The following is a 19,929-nucleotide window of genomic DNA, read 5'->3' as shown; positions in this document are numbered from 1 at the left end:
AACTTTTCACATAAGATTTTGATTTGATTCTTGTGAAAGTATTGCGAAAAATGTTGTTGATATAACACTTTTCATTGAAAAATATAATTGTTGGGAATGAATATAGGAAGAATAAATGATGATAAAAAAAGAATAAAGTATTAATGAAGAAATAATATTTAAATGAGATAGAGAAAATGATAGAGAATCTGTTGAAAAGTGTATTTAAAAAAGTAGGTAAGTAAAAGTTAAATGTCACTGTTTATTGTCCAAACAATACAAAAATTTAGATAAGCTGCCAGAGTTGCTCTAAGGCTGACACATCTTCATCTCTATCCATTTTCTGCATCACGACTATGCACAGTTTGTACAGCCTTAGGCAAAAGTCTCACATTTATTCATCACACACTGGAGCTTCTATTGAACCATGCATGGAGTATAGGCACTGCCACCGTCTTTGATGCTCATCAAAATCTTTGGATTTTCACTGTGCATAGTTCCTATTCTAGGAGCCCTGGCTGCTACTTTGTGTATGACCTTCTACCGTACCTAAACCAGAAAAATTTGAGGATAGCACCGAAAGTATATACAATATCTTTTTTCTTTTTTCTTTTTTTACATGTTGATCCGTAGGCACGCACATATTTGACAAATGTGAAGTCCATCACGACTCCGAGCTATGACTGTAGTACACCACGAAAAATCACTCTGGCCAACCTGAACAGATGAATTTTTTACTTGCAATTCCCTCTAGGCATTGAGAAATGAAGAAAGGCTTAATATATTCCATTCTCTTCATATCTATCGATTTATATAAGGGGCCCTATTAAGTTCAAATCATTCTTCTTTCTTCTTCTTCTTCTTTTGAAACCAAAACGATAGTTGTATTATATTAAATCTTCAAGTACAATGGGAAGGAGAAAAGAGGGACACCTATTTGTCCAAACAGATTGGTTCTCACTCTCCTTAGCGTAAGAAGCTAAATATTGAGCAACTCTATTACAATTCTTAGTGACAGTGCAAAAAGAAATGTGCTGGAAAGATCCAGCCAAGCTAAATATCAGAAAATCATAGTTCAAATCATTCTTTGATACTGATTAGATTTTTTCACCTCTTTCTATTCAATATCTCATGAGATTTAATTTTTTAAAAAGGGGATACAAAAAATGAATCTTCATAAAACAAGAAAACAATCTGAAAGTACTAGTCAAGTGCAAGGCAGGAACATTTTTAATATAAGAAGCTACTATATACTTGAAGCCTGTCATAGCCTAGTTTAATTTCAACTTACTTCCTTGAACCTATAAAGAAGTCAGCAATGTTGCATAGGGGAGAATATGTGTATAATATAAACACAAATTAGAATAAAATATCAGCCTACTTAATAAAATGAGAAAGCACAAACCTGGTTTATTGGAGAACTACACATCCCTACAATGAGTCTCCTCTTCCCTTACAAAGACAACATTTACTATACAGCATATATGGTACAACAAGAAAGGAAAAAAAGGTGGTGAAAGAAGTATGTGGGGTGTTGGTTCACCATCCCATTGGCCCACAGGATTGCATGACACCTATCTTCACCTCTGAGCTACTAGTCTTCTTGTGCATATATTTTCTACCTGTTGACAGAAGATAAATTATGACGACTTTGAAGGTCTTTTAAGGACAAGATAAGAAAAAATAGCGAAAACAAAAACATGTTATTTTGCTGTCAATTACATTCGTTAAACATATTGATCCTTGTAGAAACTTGAAGGATATTAGAGCAGATGAAGCAATTCCATCTTGGTAGTAACTTTCTAAACTGATTGGGCAAGAGGAACTTGTAGAACAACTTGTTTAGACAACATAATCCAATGCTTCAAGAGTTCTTACCCAGTTTGAGATAGCCGCCTCCAAGTAACTATTTGGTGAGACTGAGGATGCCTCTGCAAGTATGATGAACTAGTTCCAATACCATTTTCATCACCTACAAACTGCTCTGAGTAACTAGAGGTTGAAGGAGACCAAACTGGAACTACACCCCCATCCCTCTCTCTCCTAATACTACTAGAAGATTCTGCTGTGGAGTCTTCAGCAGCATTCCTCAGCACTATTGGAGTACTAAATTGTGGAAGATTGTGGCTACGAACATTCTGAACAACTGCTGGGTTTAATGTGTTTCTTGTTGCTTCTTGATTTTCATGTCCATTGGTTGGGACTTCAGCTCTGCTATCTGCTGCCAAATTTTGAAGATCCAAAGAAGGTTCTTCCTCTTCCACTCTCACCAAAGAAGAAGTCATGCTTGGGACCATCTGATCCTCATAACGCCGAATGGTGGTAGGGGGGTTGTTCCTCACTGGTTCATAATTCTCTGCCATTTGTATATCTTGAGGAAAGGCAATTGGGGTTGATTCAGAGGAGTCTCCAAGCCCTTCCTCAGTTCCATTTTCAATTACAGCTCTTGAAGCTGCTTCTTGTTGCCACGTCTCTGATAGTGCTTCTTGCAACCTGGCTTTTGCTGCATCTATCCCCACAATAGGAAGAGGGTAGTTTGACCCCAGCTCAATTCCAGCAGCTTGGAGGACAGGTTCTGGTGCATTCCATGGGTGGTGTATCCATTCAGTTGGTATCCTGGCAAGTTCAGGAAGCCAACGTCGTACATATTCTCCATGAGGGTCGAACTTGTAACCCTCAAACTGTAAAAAAAGCAACTTAGCTGAATTTTTTTTTTTAATAAAGTGTATCATCCAAGAAATTCTGTAGCTGATAGTAATGAAAAAAATCAAATGTCAATGTTTTATAATTTAGAGTTTTATATAGATATTAGAAAACTTGTTGAGAACCCACAAGTAATAAGAATTACTCTTACCAACAAATTTTCCAATACAAAGGTTTTTGTGATCATGCAGGTGATTATGCCATGGGCAAAATCAAATGGTGAATTTCCAGAATTTGGATCATGCAAACTGAAAACAAATGCATCAAACAATGCCATCCAAAATCAGAATTTCAATTCCCCCATAGTTATCTATACTATAGAGTATGCCTGGTTCCTGTGGGGAATAGCACAGCTAATTTTACTTGTAAGGGTGTAAGTCCAGATTTTCATATTGCTAATCAATCCAAGAAGGCAAATCTGGGCTTCACCATAGTAGCTAGTCATAACACGGAAATGGAATTGAGGCACAACATGTCTCCTATGCTTCTGCTATAATGCATTTCTTTGGGATAATTAGGAGCAGAGGCAGACAGTAGTTACACAAGGACAATTTATTGCTAAAAAACTATTAATTAGAAAACCCTAGAATCTTGACCACATTTAAAAAATCTTAATTTGAAAGGCCAAAGAATATATAGATGGGACAAAATTTTCCGATCTCCTACATGGTGATCAAATGACCATCATTGTATATTTTAATCACATAACTCATTAAGTAATTTAAACTTGTTACATGAAAATTAAATAAGTCATGTATGTTTGACTGGTTATATGATAGCCACATAATTGGTTGGAGGAACTTTTTTCCGGACTGGCTTGGAGGATATAGATGAATAACGACATGGTGAAAATTTAAAGACGTTTGTGCTTGTGTGGAAGGTCAAGAAACAGAACCAAGCTCACCAGAACTGTTAAATACATCCATACCTGTGGATTATCTATGCGGTCGAATTCACGGCCATCAGGGAGAGTACCAGATATATACTGCCAACCAAGAGCATCACTCTCAAGATCCGCATCTAAGAGTGTATCCCAGAAATACTTCATTCCCCATCTCCATGGAAGTTGCAGAACCTTCACAAAGAAACTAGAAACCACTACTCGTATTCGATCATGCAGCCAGCCAGTGGCCCATAACTCTCTCATGCCAGCATCCACCAATGGATAACCAGTTCTACCTTGTCTCCATGCCTTAAAATAACCTTCATTCACGACCCAAGGGAAGTACTTAAGGTGCCCAAGAAGAGGCCTTTCGTGACTATATGGATGGTTAAAAATCAAGTACCTAGAATATTCTCTAAGACCAATAGATTTCAGAAACAAGTTGACACTCTCTTCCCCAGCCTGGTTGCCTTCATTGGCCCACAGAACCTGCTTGATACGGACAAGATGAAATACTTTTCTCACACTCACCTCCCCAAAATGCAAGTGGGGAGAGAGAAGTGAGGTTGTATTGCTATCAGCTTTTCCGCGATTTTTAGAATACTCTATTAATGGTCCATTGATGAATGTAGTCAGAGTCTTATCAGCATTGCTCCACCCAGGTGACCATGCTCGAGCAAGAAGTGCATTGCTTCCCTTCTCTGATTCATCCTCAAACACTAACGCATCAGAAGGGCACCTTGATACATCACCTGAAAGAGGACAAAATAAATAAACATTAAGTTTCGGGATTAAATACATAAAAGGTCCCGGTTCATTCTTTTAAATGGTAACAACATGAGTTACCCGCAAGACTTAAAATTTGGAAATACAATCAACTTTGAATGTAGGAAAAGTTTTTAGTGTATTCTGTTTTATTCAAGTAAAGGCAGTGAATTCCATTTTAACTGTTAACATAGTCATATTAGTTACCATAGGAAAATTGCTACATTCTTAGATTTACTCTTGTCCACAGGACATTTTGTAGGCTAAGCTTAAAGAATCTGAATCACTTGGTTGACAGGGTTGGGCAATTAATGCAGTGATCAAACTAAATTACCAACAGGTTTTGATGTCAATAATTTTTTAATTTATGAAGAGTAGCCACAGAGAAAAGCTTGCTGCTCCTTTTCCATGCTTTGGATTATCTGCTACTTCTGTCATATGAACTGTAATCTGTTTAACAACTTAATAGATTCTAAACCCTCCATCCAAACAATATGTCACAGGTTAGAGTTTAGGAATTAGCTTTTCCAAAAATTGAGGGTAAGACTGCCTACCAACTACTTCTCCTAGACCCTACGGAAATGGGAGCCTTGTGACATTTTTTAAATTTGATACAAGTCAAATAGTATCCAAGTGAAAATCTAGAGACCAAAAGACCATCTCCCATCCTTTTCTCCTTTATGAGAATATATTTGTCTGGAAAAAAGAACCCTCCTTATCTATATTGCATTTCTTAAAAAGTCAATAAACATAAAGATGTTGTCAATGAACAATCTCTGCATAAAAGCATCTGCCACAAAAAGAATATTTATTGCTCAATCACATTCAAAATTCTAAAAGCACTAGCTGGTAGGAGAACATAAAACCATAATAGTTTTTAAGGTTTCAATAGTCAAGATTTAAACGAATGTCTATTATGGAGCGCATCTTAAATACTGTGAATTCATACATTCTTGCCAACAAACAATTTTTCTCCCTAAATAAGATTGAGGAATCCATATAATACTGTTATTGACTGTATTATCTTCAGTTGCATATGTTCAAAACCTTTGGAAGCTCTAAAATAAAGTGGTAGGGTTTTAATGATGTTTTTATTTTGGTTAAATTACAAATTGCACTCGCTAACTTTGCCTAAATTTCAATTCGGTCCCTCTAATTTCACTTTCATTTAATTCAATCCTCTAGCTTTTAATTTTGTTCAATTCAGTCTTCCCATTAGTTTCTGTCAAAACTGTGCCATTAACTTTCAACTTTATTCAATACAAAACTATGTCGTTTTGGGGTCCTTAATGACTCAATTTTGACAGAGAATGGAGGACTGGCTTTAACTAAGTTAAGAGTTAGAAGACTGATTTGAATTTTAGGCAAAGTTAAACAGTGAAATCTGTAATTTTGTCTTTTACTTTTCAATACTCTATAAGAGCAAGCACAAGATTCCAATCTCAAGAAGGCTCAATGGTTTGCATGAACACAATATATAATCCCTTGTTAACCTATAAACCATTTCATCAAAATATTGAAAAACTTGAATAAACAAGTTTAGGAACATAATTGATAGAATATAAACCTGAAACTATCCTCTTGGGTGGAAGAAGTGGAGACTCCGGGTCATAAGGCATGCTGAGGCATCTTTCCCAAAAGGCGGCAAAAGTTGTGAATGGGCGGCCATGGGCATCATTAACATCCCAAGGTTCATAGAGCAAATCTGCATTGAAGGAACGAACAGCTATGCCTTGAGCTGTTAAAACCTCCTTTGCACGGTGATCCCTATCAAGTGACAAAGGATCTGAAAAACAGAAATTAACCACCAAACATAAAATGCAAAAGTGACTTTCTTTTACTTGAACTATAGAATGTGATAATATTTAATAGTTTATAAGCATATGAATACAAATAGGAAAATTTTAGGTATACAGTATACTACTAATGAGGTTGTCCAGAGCTGTTTCAGCATTATTATTTCTAAGGCGTGTCCAAATCTCACATTTACCAGCTTATTCTAAGGAAGAAATCCCAAAGGTTAGCCCCAAGATGTTGGCTAGGAGTTTTGAATCCAAAAGACCTTAGGTTCCCGATTAAATTCAATTACATGATTTATTGGTAAATGCAAAACAATCATGTGTCTTATTGGCTTATTAGGTAATGAACTTTCTTATGTATAGTTACAACTTTCAAGACCACATTGTTGAGTTTAATTGGAAGAACCTAACTACCTAAGTTTTATCCAATAGAAATACTTTAAAAAAAATTATCCTTTGTGGTTATTGGTTAATTAAAGAAATTTAGATGCCTAAAACTTTAGTTTATAAACATGAATAGATATACACAAAATTTCATACACACACACACACACACAAACTCAGTTCTAAATTACACCTATTATAATTTTAACCATCTTACTTATATTCAGGCTTTAAAAACGAAGTGTTTAAATTACAGATTTAAGTGTTTTTTTTCTTTTTCTTTTAGATAAGTAGATAGTAGGGGAGGGGGAGATGGGGTTTGTTCCACAAACGTTGGATACCATAAAGAATACCATTATCATTAAACTCACTTGAATCCGTTTATGTATTCTTAAATATACTAAAGAAATTATTATATAGTTTTGATAGTAATAACATCTAATTGTAGTGAAATTGTTTATGCATGATAAGCTTACAGTAGACCATGAGTTGAGTAAAGCATTGATTTTTTTATATAAATAAAAATTAGTGTGTCATGTAACAAAAGTTACACAATGAGCAACTCTTTAAGACATTCTACAGCTCAGCAACTTTTAGTTCAACTAATATTTGTTAAGCCGGATCATACATCTCTATATGCTTATATGTTTAGCATGTGTACTAATTCACATAAATTGTATGTCACATCCTATTAAACCCCAGAATTTATTTGTTTAGTAAAATTTGTAAATATGAAGAGAAAATTTAATATTTTTTTAAGATAAGGTAGTTCTAAATATTTGATTCTTATAATTTGATAAGCATAAACATAATGGACATGTGGAGGTATGTTGCAAGGGTAGATTTTGCAAATGATTGATCCCATAAGAAATTATTATTATTATAAGAAGCTAATAATTTTTATTCTTCATCACAAGCAAGTTCTTGGTTAGCAAAACTTGAGTTTTCTTTTATACAAGTTACATAATCAAAGACAATTTAAGCTAATAAATGAGCGGATTTGTTGCCTATATGGAGTAGCGTGCATTGTGGGTTATATTAGCTTTGTTTTTAATATACTTAAAAAAAAAATTAGGAACCGGTTATCTTAATTACTTTGAAGTTGCCAAAGGCCTTCTAGCTGAATAGGTACCCTCCATGTACGAAGTGCTTAAGGGTCAATGGGGAAAGAGTTTAAGCGGCGGATTAGCAGTATATTGTAATTATTTCTAAAAAAAAAAAAAAAAATTACTTTGAAGTTTCAACCTCACCTATATAGAGTACATAGTAAATTTAAGGTACATAACACCTACTTCTTTCTTTAAGTTAAAGAAAGAAGTAGGTGTTATGTACCTTAAATTTACTATGTACTCTATATGAACCTCATTACTTCTTTCTTTGATAGGTTACCTAACGCATTACTTTAAATAAAAAGAAACTCATTACTTTAAACAGCTAGTGAGCAATAAATCATCCAGAAACACCATGTTGAAGAATCAAAAAACCATCCAATTTATGCAAACATATAACAAGCTCGGAGGTTGGAAGCTATCAAGACTATAGACAGTTAATAAATCATCCAAAAAGTTCATATTTAAATATCAAAAAGCAAGAAATATATAATAAATTAAATGCTGAAAAAAGCAGATGAGAGTAATAAGAAGAATATTACTATATTAGAGGCCAATCAACTTGTAATCCAAACAAAACAAATAAGACTTTTATTGATAAATAGTATATAAAAATAGGAGAGACAAAAAAAGGAACAGAGACAACAGACCATATAAGTGGTTGAAGAAGAGTTGAGTAGCACCAGTGGACTTAACAACCTCAAGTAGAGAAGAAATGGTGTCAATGGATCTTTTGGTGATGAGAGAAGTGCCAAGGCTTCTCAAAGAGGAATCAAGGTGAGCCAAACTGTGATTAAGCCACCACCTTGAAACTCTTCCAGGGTAAAAGTGGCCTTCCTCCTCAGGTGCCCATATGAAAACAGCAACCACAGCACCTGCTCTCACTCCAGCTTGTAAAGCTGGGTTATCTTCTAGTCTCAGATCTCTTCTAAACCATACTATGCTACACCCACCACCTGACATCTCCAAAAAAATTGTACGAACCAAATCATAAACATGAAACACTCTCTATCTCTCTCTCTCTCTGTCCTCTGAGCAGACCAGGGGTGTTGTAATTAATCTTTATCTTTTTGCCTTTTCTCTATACTTTCTGGTAATATAAGGAGGAAATTTTAGGCCATAAACAAGAATAAAGTGCATTTGATTTTGAGGTGGATAGGTTTGGTTTAGCTCTTATCTTCTAGTACTTCTCTTTTCTTGTTATGTGATCATATTATTAATATAAATCTAATTTTGTTCATTTTTATAAAAAAAAATATTTTTTTTCCACAATTTTTTGGGTGAGTTTCTTTTTCATGCATATGGGATTTTAGTCTTTTTAGACAATTTGCAACCAAAAGGGTCTTTTGCAAGAGAGAGAAAGAGTGAGGGTGAGAGAGAGAGAGAGAGAGAGCGAGAGAGATGGGATTAGAGGGTGAGTGAAGCGGATTGGCTAGTGGGGGTGGGGATGCAAATTGATTGGCAAATTGCAACCACAAAATTATCTTTTCTAGATTTCTATTTTTATTTTTATATTTTTCTTATCCAATGCAACACAACAATTGAAATCCCACCCACCTCTCTAGTTCCTTCTCTAATCCTCTCTCCTTGACAGCGTGGAAAATTATATAGTTAACTAAAAGAGTAGTTCTGCACCACAACTTATTTCATAATATTTTTGTCACAATTTTAAAATAATAAACTGTGAATTGTTAACCATCACTTATACATAAATTTACAATTTTTTTTCACCAATCACGTTATGATATGTAATAATTATGGCAAGAAATTGAGAAAATTTTTGTAGTCTTAACTTTTTAGGCACCCATAATTATTTATGACCGAGGCACCATGTAGTGAAATGACACCTGCTATTGTCAATGTTTCTGTTTTATCCAGAAATGTTTTGGGCTTGACAAGATATTTTTTCTTTTTTTTTTTCCAATGTTTTTGCTTTGTTTGCACCTGATTCTGGTTCCATTTTGCTACTTGGGTAATTATATTTATGATAAGTTTATTATTTATTTCGAGTTGAACTTGCATTGGAAGATCGGAGTTATTGGAAGGGGACAGCAAGCAAAATGGTAGAGACAGGCATTGCTGACTCCTTGGAGTTTTGGACTTTTTCTTTCTCTTGAGGTGTGCCTTTTTTGCTTCGTTTCTTGGGGCTCCGCATGTTGCTGAGATTCCATTTATATGTCACTGTTAGAGGTGATTTATGATGTGGCTCTCTCTTTCTCTATGTGGCTTGTTTAAATTTATCCTTAGAATAGAACATCCAAGTTTGATTATACATAAGGTTGTAATTTTTTTTTTGGTTGTTGTGAGAAGGATAAGCTTCTAAGTTAAGGAGGCAAAGCTTAGTTGTAAAATAAAAACGTGGTGGTAAGGAGGCAAGTCTAGTTATAAACAGCCAGATTTGATTATTCATAGGCTTCTAAGTATAAACTCAACTTAGAGATGACAATGAGGCGGTGCTGAAGGAAGGACTCTTAGCCCGTTCTCCGTAATTTTGTTTTACACTATTCTTGCTCAGCTCCATATGGTGGGGCAAACTGCCCTGCCCCATTCCCACCCTCACAAATTTTATTTTGTATTAATCTAGCAAACCTTGTCCCACACATATTACATTTTATGAAAAAAAACCTTGTTTTCATTAAAATAAATATACTATAAATTACTATTAAATTTATTTCATCAAATCATACTAATTTTTAGTAAATACGAATTAATATTATCCAAAATGTTTAACAAGATAATATAACAATAAAATAAGATGTTTTAATATTCATGCATTTAAATACTTAGAGGCCGTTTGGTAACGTAATTAACGTTTTTTTAGTAATGTTATTTGTATTTTTTAGAAATACATGTGGACGAAAAAATGTGTAAAAATGTGTGTAATATTATTTAAAAACTGAAAACATGTGTTTAAACTCTTATACCAAACGATCCTTAGTAATACAAAGTACAAACTAAGTTTTTAACACTAATAGAGCAATGCAAGACAAAGTTAAAAAGTATAAACTCATCGTTGTCCAAACGTGCGGAGAACAAATCTTATCCCATTCTCATCACACTATTTTTGTTGAACAAGAAAAGGCCACAAAGAACCAAGCGGAAAGAAATTGCCATCCTTACATCAACATAAACTTTTTAAGTCGTCAACTAGCTAGCCCAACTCACCTATACTACTACACAAAAAAATAACAAACACATATTTTTCTCTCTTTTATGTTCATTTCTAGGATCTGAATTTAATTCCATGTTAAAAAGATTTCGAATCTTTTGATGTTAAACCTCGCCCAAAATGTGGGATTTGTTGGGATGTACGGGACAAAATAATTATAGTTTTTTATTCATTTTAATCTATGATATTATTTGTAATTTTCATGTCATCCTGTATAATCTTTTCTTTCCTTCAATATTTTTTTTTCTCTTACTTCACACACAGTCGAAAAAAACCTTCTTTTTTTTTTTTTTGTTGCTAAATTAGAAAGGCAAAACAGATCTTGAAAAACTTACCCCGGCATAAATAGTACTAGACTACTAGCCCATACCCACGGAATAAAACAATGTAAAAATGAGTGTTTATTTGTTGCAAAGCTTTTAATTTTTTGTCTTTTTTTTATAGTAAATAAAATAAAACGGTGTGGTTCGGCCCGAAATATTTTTTTGATAAGAAAAAAAATCAGTTAATTTTTAGGTTTTTGTCACACATTTAACATAAAAACTATAAAATAAAATAAAAAACTCATATTTTGATAAACATTATGTGAATAAGCTATCAAAAATTGTGAAGATACCTAAATGCACACTAAAATTAGATGAGCCTACAGGAAGAAGACTCAGAGTGGAGTATTTATAATTACAATGACTCCCGGGTTGACCATTATTTGATTTTAATCAAACTTAAATCCAACAATATGTGGTGTGTTTTCTTCTTCTTTTATTTTTTTTTTACAAGATAAAAATTTTACTTTAACTTAATCTAAATATTTGTGGAGTGACCATTGTACCAAGAGTGTTAAACATTAATAATACTGATCCAAACAAATGTCACATTGTTACCCCTCAAATTTGAACTCAGGTTGTAAGATTTAATTTTAAAAACAATTTGTAGTTTTTTTTTTTAAAATCATGTAAGTATTTATGAATTTATGAAAATTTCATGACATTTTATAGGAATACATTGTAAGGTTTTTTTTTTTTTTTTTTTGGGGTGGGGGGGAAGATACATTAGTAAGTAGTAACGGAAGATTTACTATTTTCTTTTTTTCTTTTTTAAGCAATGGAAGTCAATGCCAAATGGGACCGCGTAAGGCTATATTCGGAATTAGAATATTTCTGAAAGCTTTTTTTTTTTTGCCGTGAACAAAAACAACCAATTGCAATATATCATTCAGTTTATAGAGTCAAGTAATGCCAATATGCCATTAACCATCTTGCAGTCATTTTCAATTCAGTTGTTGAAAACTTGAAATGATAATACTACGACTCGGCAGTCGGCACATCAATATTATTATCAGTTTACAAAACCATTTATTTAAAGAAATAAATCAGAATCAATCTAAGATCACTATTTCTCAGCTAAGATATTTATGCAAAAATTGAGAATTATGTAGACATAAATTCAGATTTGTGTGTGTTATGCATTAATTATAGATAGGGTACTGTGGATATAATCCGTACTAAATGTACTCTAGATAACATGCATATATGTCTTTGGATGTTGATGTGGGTGGGGGAATTGGACTTTTTATAGATATACATTCCGTTCTATACATATATCAAGCAGTACTTAGGAGCTGCACAAGATCAAGTGTGGAAGAAGGGGTCTCAAATCTACAAATGACTGGCAATCAGTTCCCCAATTAACATATGGTCCAAAATCATTGAGCTTGACATGGGTTTGTAGTCCTCGAAGGAAACCGATGTGTTAGCTATATTATATAGTGTCGGTAAATGTCATTATTACCGACTTCGAACGGATAAGGTAGGAAAATTACACTTTACCATTTTAAACTATACCTTATGTTACACTTTTTTTTTGGTTGAGAAACACCTCATATTACACATTGCACCGTAAACTTTTCGAATGTACGTTTTACATCTTAAACTATGACTCCTGTTATAGTTTGCTGTTAACTTGGATGAAAATTCAAAGTTTAAGGTGCAAAGTATAAAAATGAGTGTAGTTAATTAGGGGTAAAGTGTAATTTATTTTTTGTTTTTAAAGTATTGAGAAGAGGGACAATTAAGTCTTTTCACTTGGTGTCATATTTTTCCAATCAAGTTAATAGCAAACATAACATTGGGATGCAAAATGTAACAAATTTCATAGTTTAGAGTGCAAATAATGCATTCGAAAAGTTTAAGGTGCAAAGTGTAATGTGAGATTTATTATAAGGTGATAAAGTGTAATTTCCCCTAAATAAGGTTTCATAAATTGTTTGATATTGGGAATATGTAGAGCTTTATTTATTTATTTTTTTAGAAGAAATAGAGCTTTATTTTTTATTTTTAGAAGGGTAGAGATTTTTAATTTGAAGTTAGGTTGTGTTAAATAGACCAACGTCCCAATTGTAAGTGTATGAAATAATAGTGGGGGGGGGGGGTGTTTAAGTCACATAAAAGTTAAAAATAAAAATAAACAACCACATAGGAAATACAAGACTTTTACATGGTTAGGTGTAGCATATATTTTGAGAGAGAGAGAGAGAGAGAGAGAGAGAGAGAGAGAGAGAGAGAGAGAGAGAGAGAGAGAGAGAGAGAGAGAGAGAGAGAGAGAGAGAGAGAGAGAGAGAGAGAGAGAGAGAGTAGCTTGTGCTTAATATTCTAGTCAAAAAATTGGTCACCGCGTATGCTTAATGATAATTGTTGATTATTATCATACTAAGATATCGATTAGTTTTTAGTTTAAGATAAAATTTGAATCCCAAATTTCTTATTCGGCGATAGTAAACTTTACCAGTTAAGTTAATTGGAATCCACCTAATTTTAGCATTCTAAATATTGAAATTGTGAGGTAGTTTTGGTATTTAAAGTTCTAAATATTGCGGATCAATTTTGTTGCAAACAATTCCATAGTTTTTTTTTTTTTTTTTAAAATGAAAAGTTAGGGCATTGATTTAGGAAATACATGAGTTGTATTAGGATTAAGGAGATTTGACATGATTGTTAAATGGATTGATTTATGGTTAAGATTTTTTTTTTTTTTTGAGAAATGTTAAGATATTTATTCAAATATCTTAATCTCGATACAACATTGACAAGTCCTTTTAACATGAATTGTCACTTTTGAAATTAAACGAGTCTTTGTTTATACTATTTGATAACTAGAATTTAAATTTCTCTTCTTCTTACAATTGAAGATTTAATTACTTTTTTTTTCTTTCAATTTTATTAAAGAATATGTGAAATCTTTAATTCCTATATTCTCTTTATATTTCTTTTATAAAAACATAAAATAATCTATATATCCTCATCTTATCTATAATCTATATTTTGTGTATAATATGACATCAACGCTTTTGACCTTTTTTATTAATTTTTTCCAAAGTTGAAATAGTTGTAAGATCTAAACGGTGAGAAAAAAAAAATGTACATTTGATGTATAAGAGATTTTCTTCTAAATTTGCCATGAATTCTTAAATACCTTATTTATTTTCTATAAATTATGTAATTTGATTTTATTTATTTTAAATTTTCTCATGTAATGCAAGACTTAGCAACTATTAATAATGATAAAAAAGTGAGGAATTGAAGATGTTTAATAAAATTAAAAGAAAATAAATAAATCCAACAAGATAAGAAAACTGATGGTCAATTTGAAGGAAAAGATACTACAGTGAAGTCGGCCGAAAATTTTGAGAGACTACGCGTGTGTTTGGATAACTTGGCGTTTGCGTTTTGATGAAAAATTTCTGCGTTTTTTTTTTTTTTTTTCTTCTGCTGATGCACGGGTCAAGGGGACAGCGGTTACTGTTTATGCACTGTGCATGAACAGTAGCCCGCTTTTGCTGACTTTTCAGCCCATTTGTGGGTCCCGTGTACTGTTCACGGGACCCACAAACTTCACTTTTCAGATTTTTTAAAATTAAAAATGGGACCCACGGCACTATTCACACATTTAAAAATTATTTTGGTACAGTGTTTTCAGTTTTCAGTTTTCAGCAATAAGCTGTATTCAAACGGACCCTACGTAGAATGTGTTTGGATAGAACTTTGCGTTTACTATGTCTGCGTTCTTATGTTTCACCTTTTTTTTTTTTTTGCTACAGCACGTGTTTCAGGGGGACAAACGGCTACTGTTCATGAACAGGAGCCGTATATTTCTGACTTTTCAGCACTTTTCTTCCGTGAACAGTGCATTCGTGCACTGTTCACGGACTCACAAACTTCATCTTCAGCCATTTTTTTATTAAAAATTGATCTCACAATACTATTCATACATTTAAAAATTATTTCGCTACAGTGTTTTCAGTTTTCAGTTTTCAGCAATAAGTTCTATCTAAACAGGAGTCTAAATCTTCTGTTCCACTTTTCCTGCTCCACTCTATACTCCACCAATAAAAACTTGCCACGTGTTCACCTAATTAATTAAATACTACTATTAATTAATAACGGTAGCATTAATAAGTCAATAATGGTAATATTTAATTAATTAGGTAAACACGTGGCAAGTTTTTATTGATAAAGTATAAAGTGGAACAGAAAAAATAGGACAGAAAATTTGAATTCTCTAAACAGACCCTTGGCGAGATAAGAAAACTGATGGACAATTAGTTGGCCGAAAATTTTGAGAGACTTGACAGCAAGAGTCTAGTTTAGACAGATTTGACTCTTGGAGTGCACGAAAGGACGTTAGGACTGGCAAAATTTTAGCACATGTCATGTGGGTGTGGTCCGTCTCCTAATGTTTGTAAATAATTAGCTCCAAGCGCATGATTGGTACCCACAGGGTCCCCTCCCGACCCTCTTGTCAATCAACGAAGAAGGACATTTTGTAAGTCAAAAGTCCACATTGGATCAGCAGAAACACATTTACGAATTTCAGACCCAACTGGTATCCAATATGTGACTAGTTTTACTGAACATGGTAAGTGTCCGTATTTTAACATGTCTACTAGACACAAGTCGTATCATACAATAAAGAGGACCTAAGACGCATAATCTTTTTTTTTTTTTTAGGAATATTTTTCAGGTGAGTGATATGCTATATGCAAGTATGCAACTATTACCTATGACTTCATATTCCATAGTTATTTATTAATATAGTAAAATGAGGAAGCCTAAGGTATGCCTTCTTATCAATTTGTCAGTGTCTCGTAACTAAAAGACTATCTTGTAAGATCATCTTCTCACAACATATGAAACTTACACATATTGTAAGTCTCATAAGATTGTTTTATAATTTCCCTTTTATTTCTCAAAGAATGAAGGTACTTTTTCTTCTTAACTATTCTATACACTACAATATTAAGATAGGCCAGTCTAAAACTACTCACTTTCAATTTTTAATAATCTGTTCTCATTTTCTTTCTTTAAGTCTAAATTATACCAACCTCTCTTGAGGTTTCACAAAATAACATTCCTCCGAAATTTATGGATAAATTAACACTCCCATTGAGCTTTGTACAAAGAGAACAAATAAATTCATACTTTTTCACACTTTGACTTCCTTAATGAAATATTCTATTAAAAAAAAAAAACCTACAGAGTAAAGAAAAAAAAAAAACGATAGTCTGTGCAACAATTTTATCCTCTTGGCAATAGGCTGTCTGAAGAGTTTAAGCAAACATTTATCGCTCTAATTACCAAATCGTACTAAGCAAGCACTATTGTAAATTACATACCAATTTGTGTGTAGTTACAAGATAATTCTAAGCTTATTTCGACAAGAGTGAGACCAATAATGAATAAGTTGATCTCTACCTACCAATCAGTCTTTGTACTTCACAGATGGATCCGGATCCTCTCAATTTCAAAGTGAAATGGAGAGTGTCCAGTTGAGGGTCAGGATTAATTTGAAATACATCTAGGGTCTAAGATGTGCCACGTCAATTAAAATGTTAAAAACTTAACTCAACAAATTCAAATTCTGGTTAAATCAAGGTTAATTTAGCACATTTTTTTCTCTCACCATCTCATCCGAAATTTCAAACTCTCTCTTCTCCAAGGATTCTAAACACCCAAAACCCAAATGAAAATCCCATTTTTCAAACCCCCCAAATCCAAACTCACCAAATCCCTAAACCTACAAAACTCAGTCGAGAGAGAGAGAGACAGACAGACAGAATACTCACCGAAATAGCCGTCCTCGCTGCCGTCTGCAAGCTTCGTTTTTGACCAAGACGAGAAGAAGGCCTTGTGGGTTTGGAGTTACTGAGTGACGAGTGAGTATGATGGAGGCTTTGTGGGTCTGAGATTGGAAGAGTGATGTGGCATAAAAATTGGTTTCTTCACACTCTGTTCAGTTTCTGCATAGTTGTACATCCATCCCACGGTCCTCCACTCCTCCCCGTCGCCGGTGCTACCAGCCATCGTGCCAAGCCACCGTTGTTGCGCGGGCTATGTCTCACACCAACCTAGCATCATCGGAAAGTGCCGCCCACCTGCAAGCACATGCACTACCCAGTAAGTTTTCTCTCTCTGCTTGGTTTCTGAGAAAACGAAGGAAATTAAACTATTGTTACTGCAATTTTGTTGATTGATTTATTGGTTCTGAATATGGTTTCTCTTTTTGTGCTATATTTTTTAACAGTGAGACCAAAAAAATACCCACAAACCAAAAAAATGGAACCAAACATTCTAATACCACAAAGCTAAAACACCACCATAGAAGTGTTCTCTCTCGCCCTGCCGTCACGGTGCCACCACTACCACTTGCGCCAAGGCTACAATTTGATCAAGCTTTTATGCTCCAAGCTTTTACAGAACACTACAAGCTGAAGATTTTCTCCAACTTCATCCGCCAGAAAAATATCAACTAATCTATGTTTGTATGCCTTTTGTTGTTGTGTTTTACTCTGTGATAGTGCTTTCTTGGGGTTTTTGATTTAATTTTGAATTGGGATTAGTTTATATGCTGAAAATTTTTATTGGGGTCTCTCTTGGGATCAGTTTATCAACTAATCTATCTCTGTATGTTTTTATTGGGATTAGTTTATCAACTAATCTATCTCTGTGTGTGTTTTATGTTGTGGTTATTAGAATGTTTGGTTCCATTTTTTTGGTTTGTGAGTATTTTTTTGGTCTCACTGTTATGTAAATGTTTGTGCTTCTGCATGGATTTTGATTTGATTTTTAATTGTTCACTCTATTATGAAAGGTTTTAGGGAATGTATTGTTAATTGTTCACTCTATTGAAGCTCTTATTGGAAGAATAATTGAATTTTCTAATTGTTTGTTGTGTCTTTCTTTGTGTAGATTGGTTCTTGTATTTTGAGATATAAGCTTTTCGGTTAGCCATTTGGAAAGTCTGGATTGGGATTTGTTAATATTGCAGCCAAGGATTTTAGAGGTGAGTCTAGTCATATTTTTCAGGGTATTTGTTGCTGCCTGGAAGGCTGTAGCAGCTGGCAGATACGGCACCTGAAAAGGGGTTACAACAGGGTAGCGCGTGAGCTGGCCCGCTATGCTAAATGTAATGAGATTAGTCAGGTGTGGAGTGGGATGTCTCCTCCAGTAGTGAGAAATTGGATTCATATGGACTGCTTGTAATGGGGCTGTGCCCTTTGCTCTGTTGTAATTCACTTTTTGGTTTAATGGAAGTTTCCTCATCAAAAAGAAAAAGAAAAAGTTGTTTAACATGATGCAAGTTGAAGTGATCAAGCTAAGATTGAAAGTTGTGGACTTTGGATGGAATGTAGAGTCAAGAAGCAAGAGGTCGAATGTGTAGTCAAGCAATAGGCACACCAATTGTAGAAGTTTCATGTTATTATAATCATGTAATTAAAGTGTATATTTCAATGAAATTCTTATTATGTGACCAAAGTTTACATTTTAATAATAAAATTTCATTTTTTTATTATATTCCTTTCTTGTCTACTCTGTTGGATCAAATTTCATGCGACATCAAAATTGATCAATTTGAAACAATTGCTTTATATTTTATGATACTCAATGACCTTGTAGTCATGTATGTGGTACAAATTCCATTGGTTTATGGTTTCTATAAAACAATGCATAAATGGGAAAATTTGTCAAGCACAGGTACATACATAGTTGCAATGCTTCAAGGGAAAATAACTTGTCACATTTATGAACAATGATTGACTAAAAGCTACTTACTCATATATGTTGGTATATTATATGTACATGTTTGAGTACCTTCATAAGCCAACTATGAAAACTATCCAAATGCTACTACAAATTATGCAAACACTTGTCCAAGTTGTCCTACAAGCTAAGAATATATCAAATCTAAATCTTTACTAAAACTGAAAATTAGCCTTGCTAGCTTCAAAATACGTTGTCTTCAATCGGTCATGGAATACTTCAAAACCTTTTCTTGATAACAAGTGTGTCAAATTTGGTACATGAAGCTTTGCATATATCTTGCGCTTGACTCCTTGAACAACAACCATAACCTTCTCTACAGACTTTTGTATAGATACCCTTCTCTTCAGACTTTTTAATAGATGGCTGCTAGCTGCTTCAACTCATTTTCTATAAATATAAAAATCAAATGCATTATGACAAAAATACATACCATCAAATGGAAGTTCTACACATATAGCAAATACACTATAACAAACTATAAGTGATTCACATACTCAACCATGATAAATAGTATGATGCATGAAGCATATGATATAATGTAGGAGTAAATTCAAGCATGCCAAGATGCAATACTGATGTGATAAAAAATTAAATGATAATTCTACAAAGCACTACTAATAACAAGTCATGTTAGGGACATAAATTTCAGCAAGGTACTTAAAAGTATTGTTAATGCACAAAGAAGTTCAAAGAAGCATGTTTTGCATTAAACCAATCATCAAGCATTATTGTTAACCAAGTTCTTAAATTTAGGATTAGTGCCAAGAACTGCAGCAACCATTCTTGAGGTAAAATTGATAAAGGTATGGGAAGGGTAGAATTTTTTTATAGAAGAATTTGATAATGGAATGAACATATCACAAAGCAGCTCTATACCATAGAAGAGTTACACCTCGAAAGAGCATTTGACCCCATATTGACTTCTTCCTATTAGAACCTAAAAGTGTTAACATTGACAAGTTAATTTGAAAGTACAAGGTTTGATTCAGCTTATAAGCTAAAATGGTAAGAGTTAATGCCCATATTTGTCATAATGATGAGG

At 33.5% G+C, this 19,929-nt stretch overlaps 1 protein-coding gene across 1 annotated transcript; it reads right to left on the bottom strand.

Moving 5' to 3' along the window:
• Positions 1–1,853: 1,853 nt before the first annotated feature.
• On the bottom strand, positions 1,854–9,042 carry LOC142613054 (cryptochrome-1). Its single transcript, XM_075785238.1, has 4 exons — positions 8,273–9,042; positions 5,898–6,116; positions 3,611–4,317; positions 1,854–2,660 (listed from the first exon to the last, which is right to left on the bottom strand). The coding sequence occupies exons 1-4, from the start codon at positions 8,583–8,585 to the stop codon at positions 1,854–1,856; spliced, it is 2,046 nt and encodes a 681-aa protein (XP_075641353.1). The 5' UTR covers positions 8,586–9,042.
• Positions 9,043–19,929: the final 10,887 nt, after the last annotated feature.

This window comes from Castanea sativa, chromosome 10 (genome assembly GCF_040712315.1).
Source record: "Castanea sativa cultivar Marrone di Chiusa Pesio chromosome 10, ASM4071231v1".
NCBI classification, from domain to species: domain Eukaryota; kingdom Viridiplantae; phylum Streptophyta; class Magnoliopsida; order Fagales; family Fagaceae; genus Castanea; species Castanea sativa.
The sequence above is the reverse complement of the archived record's forward strand: the minus strand, read 5'-3'. Positions and strand labels throughout refer to the sequence as shown.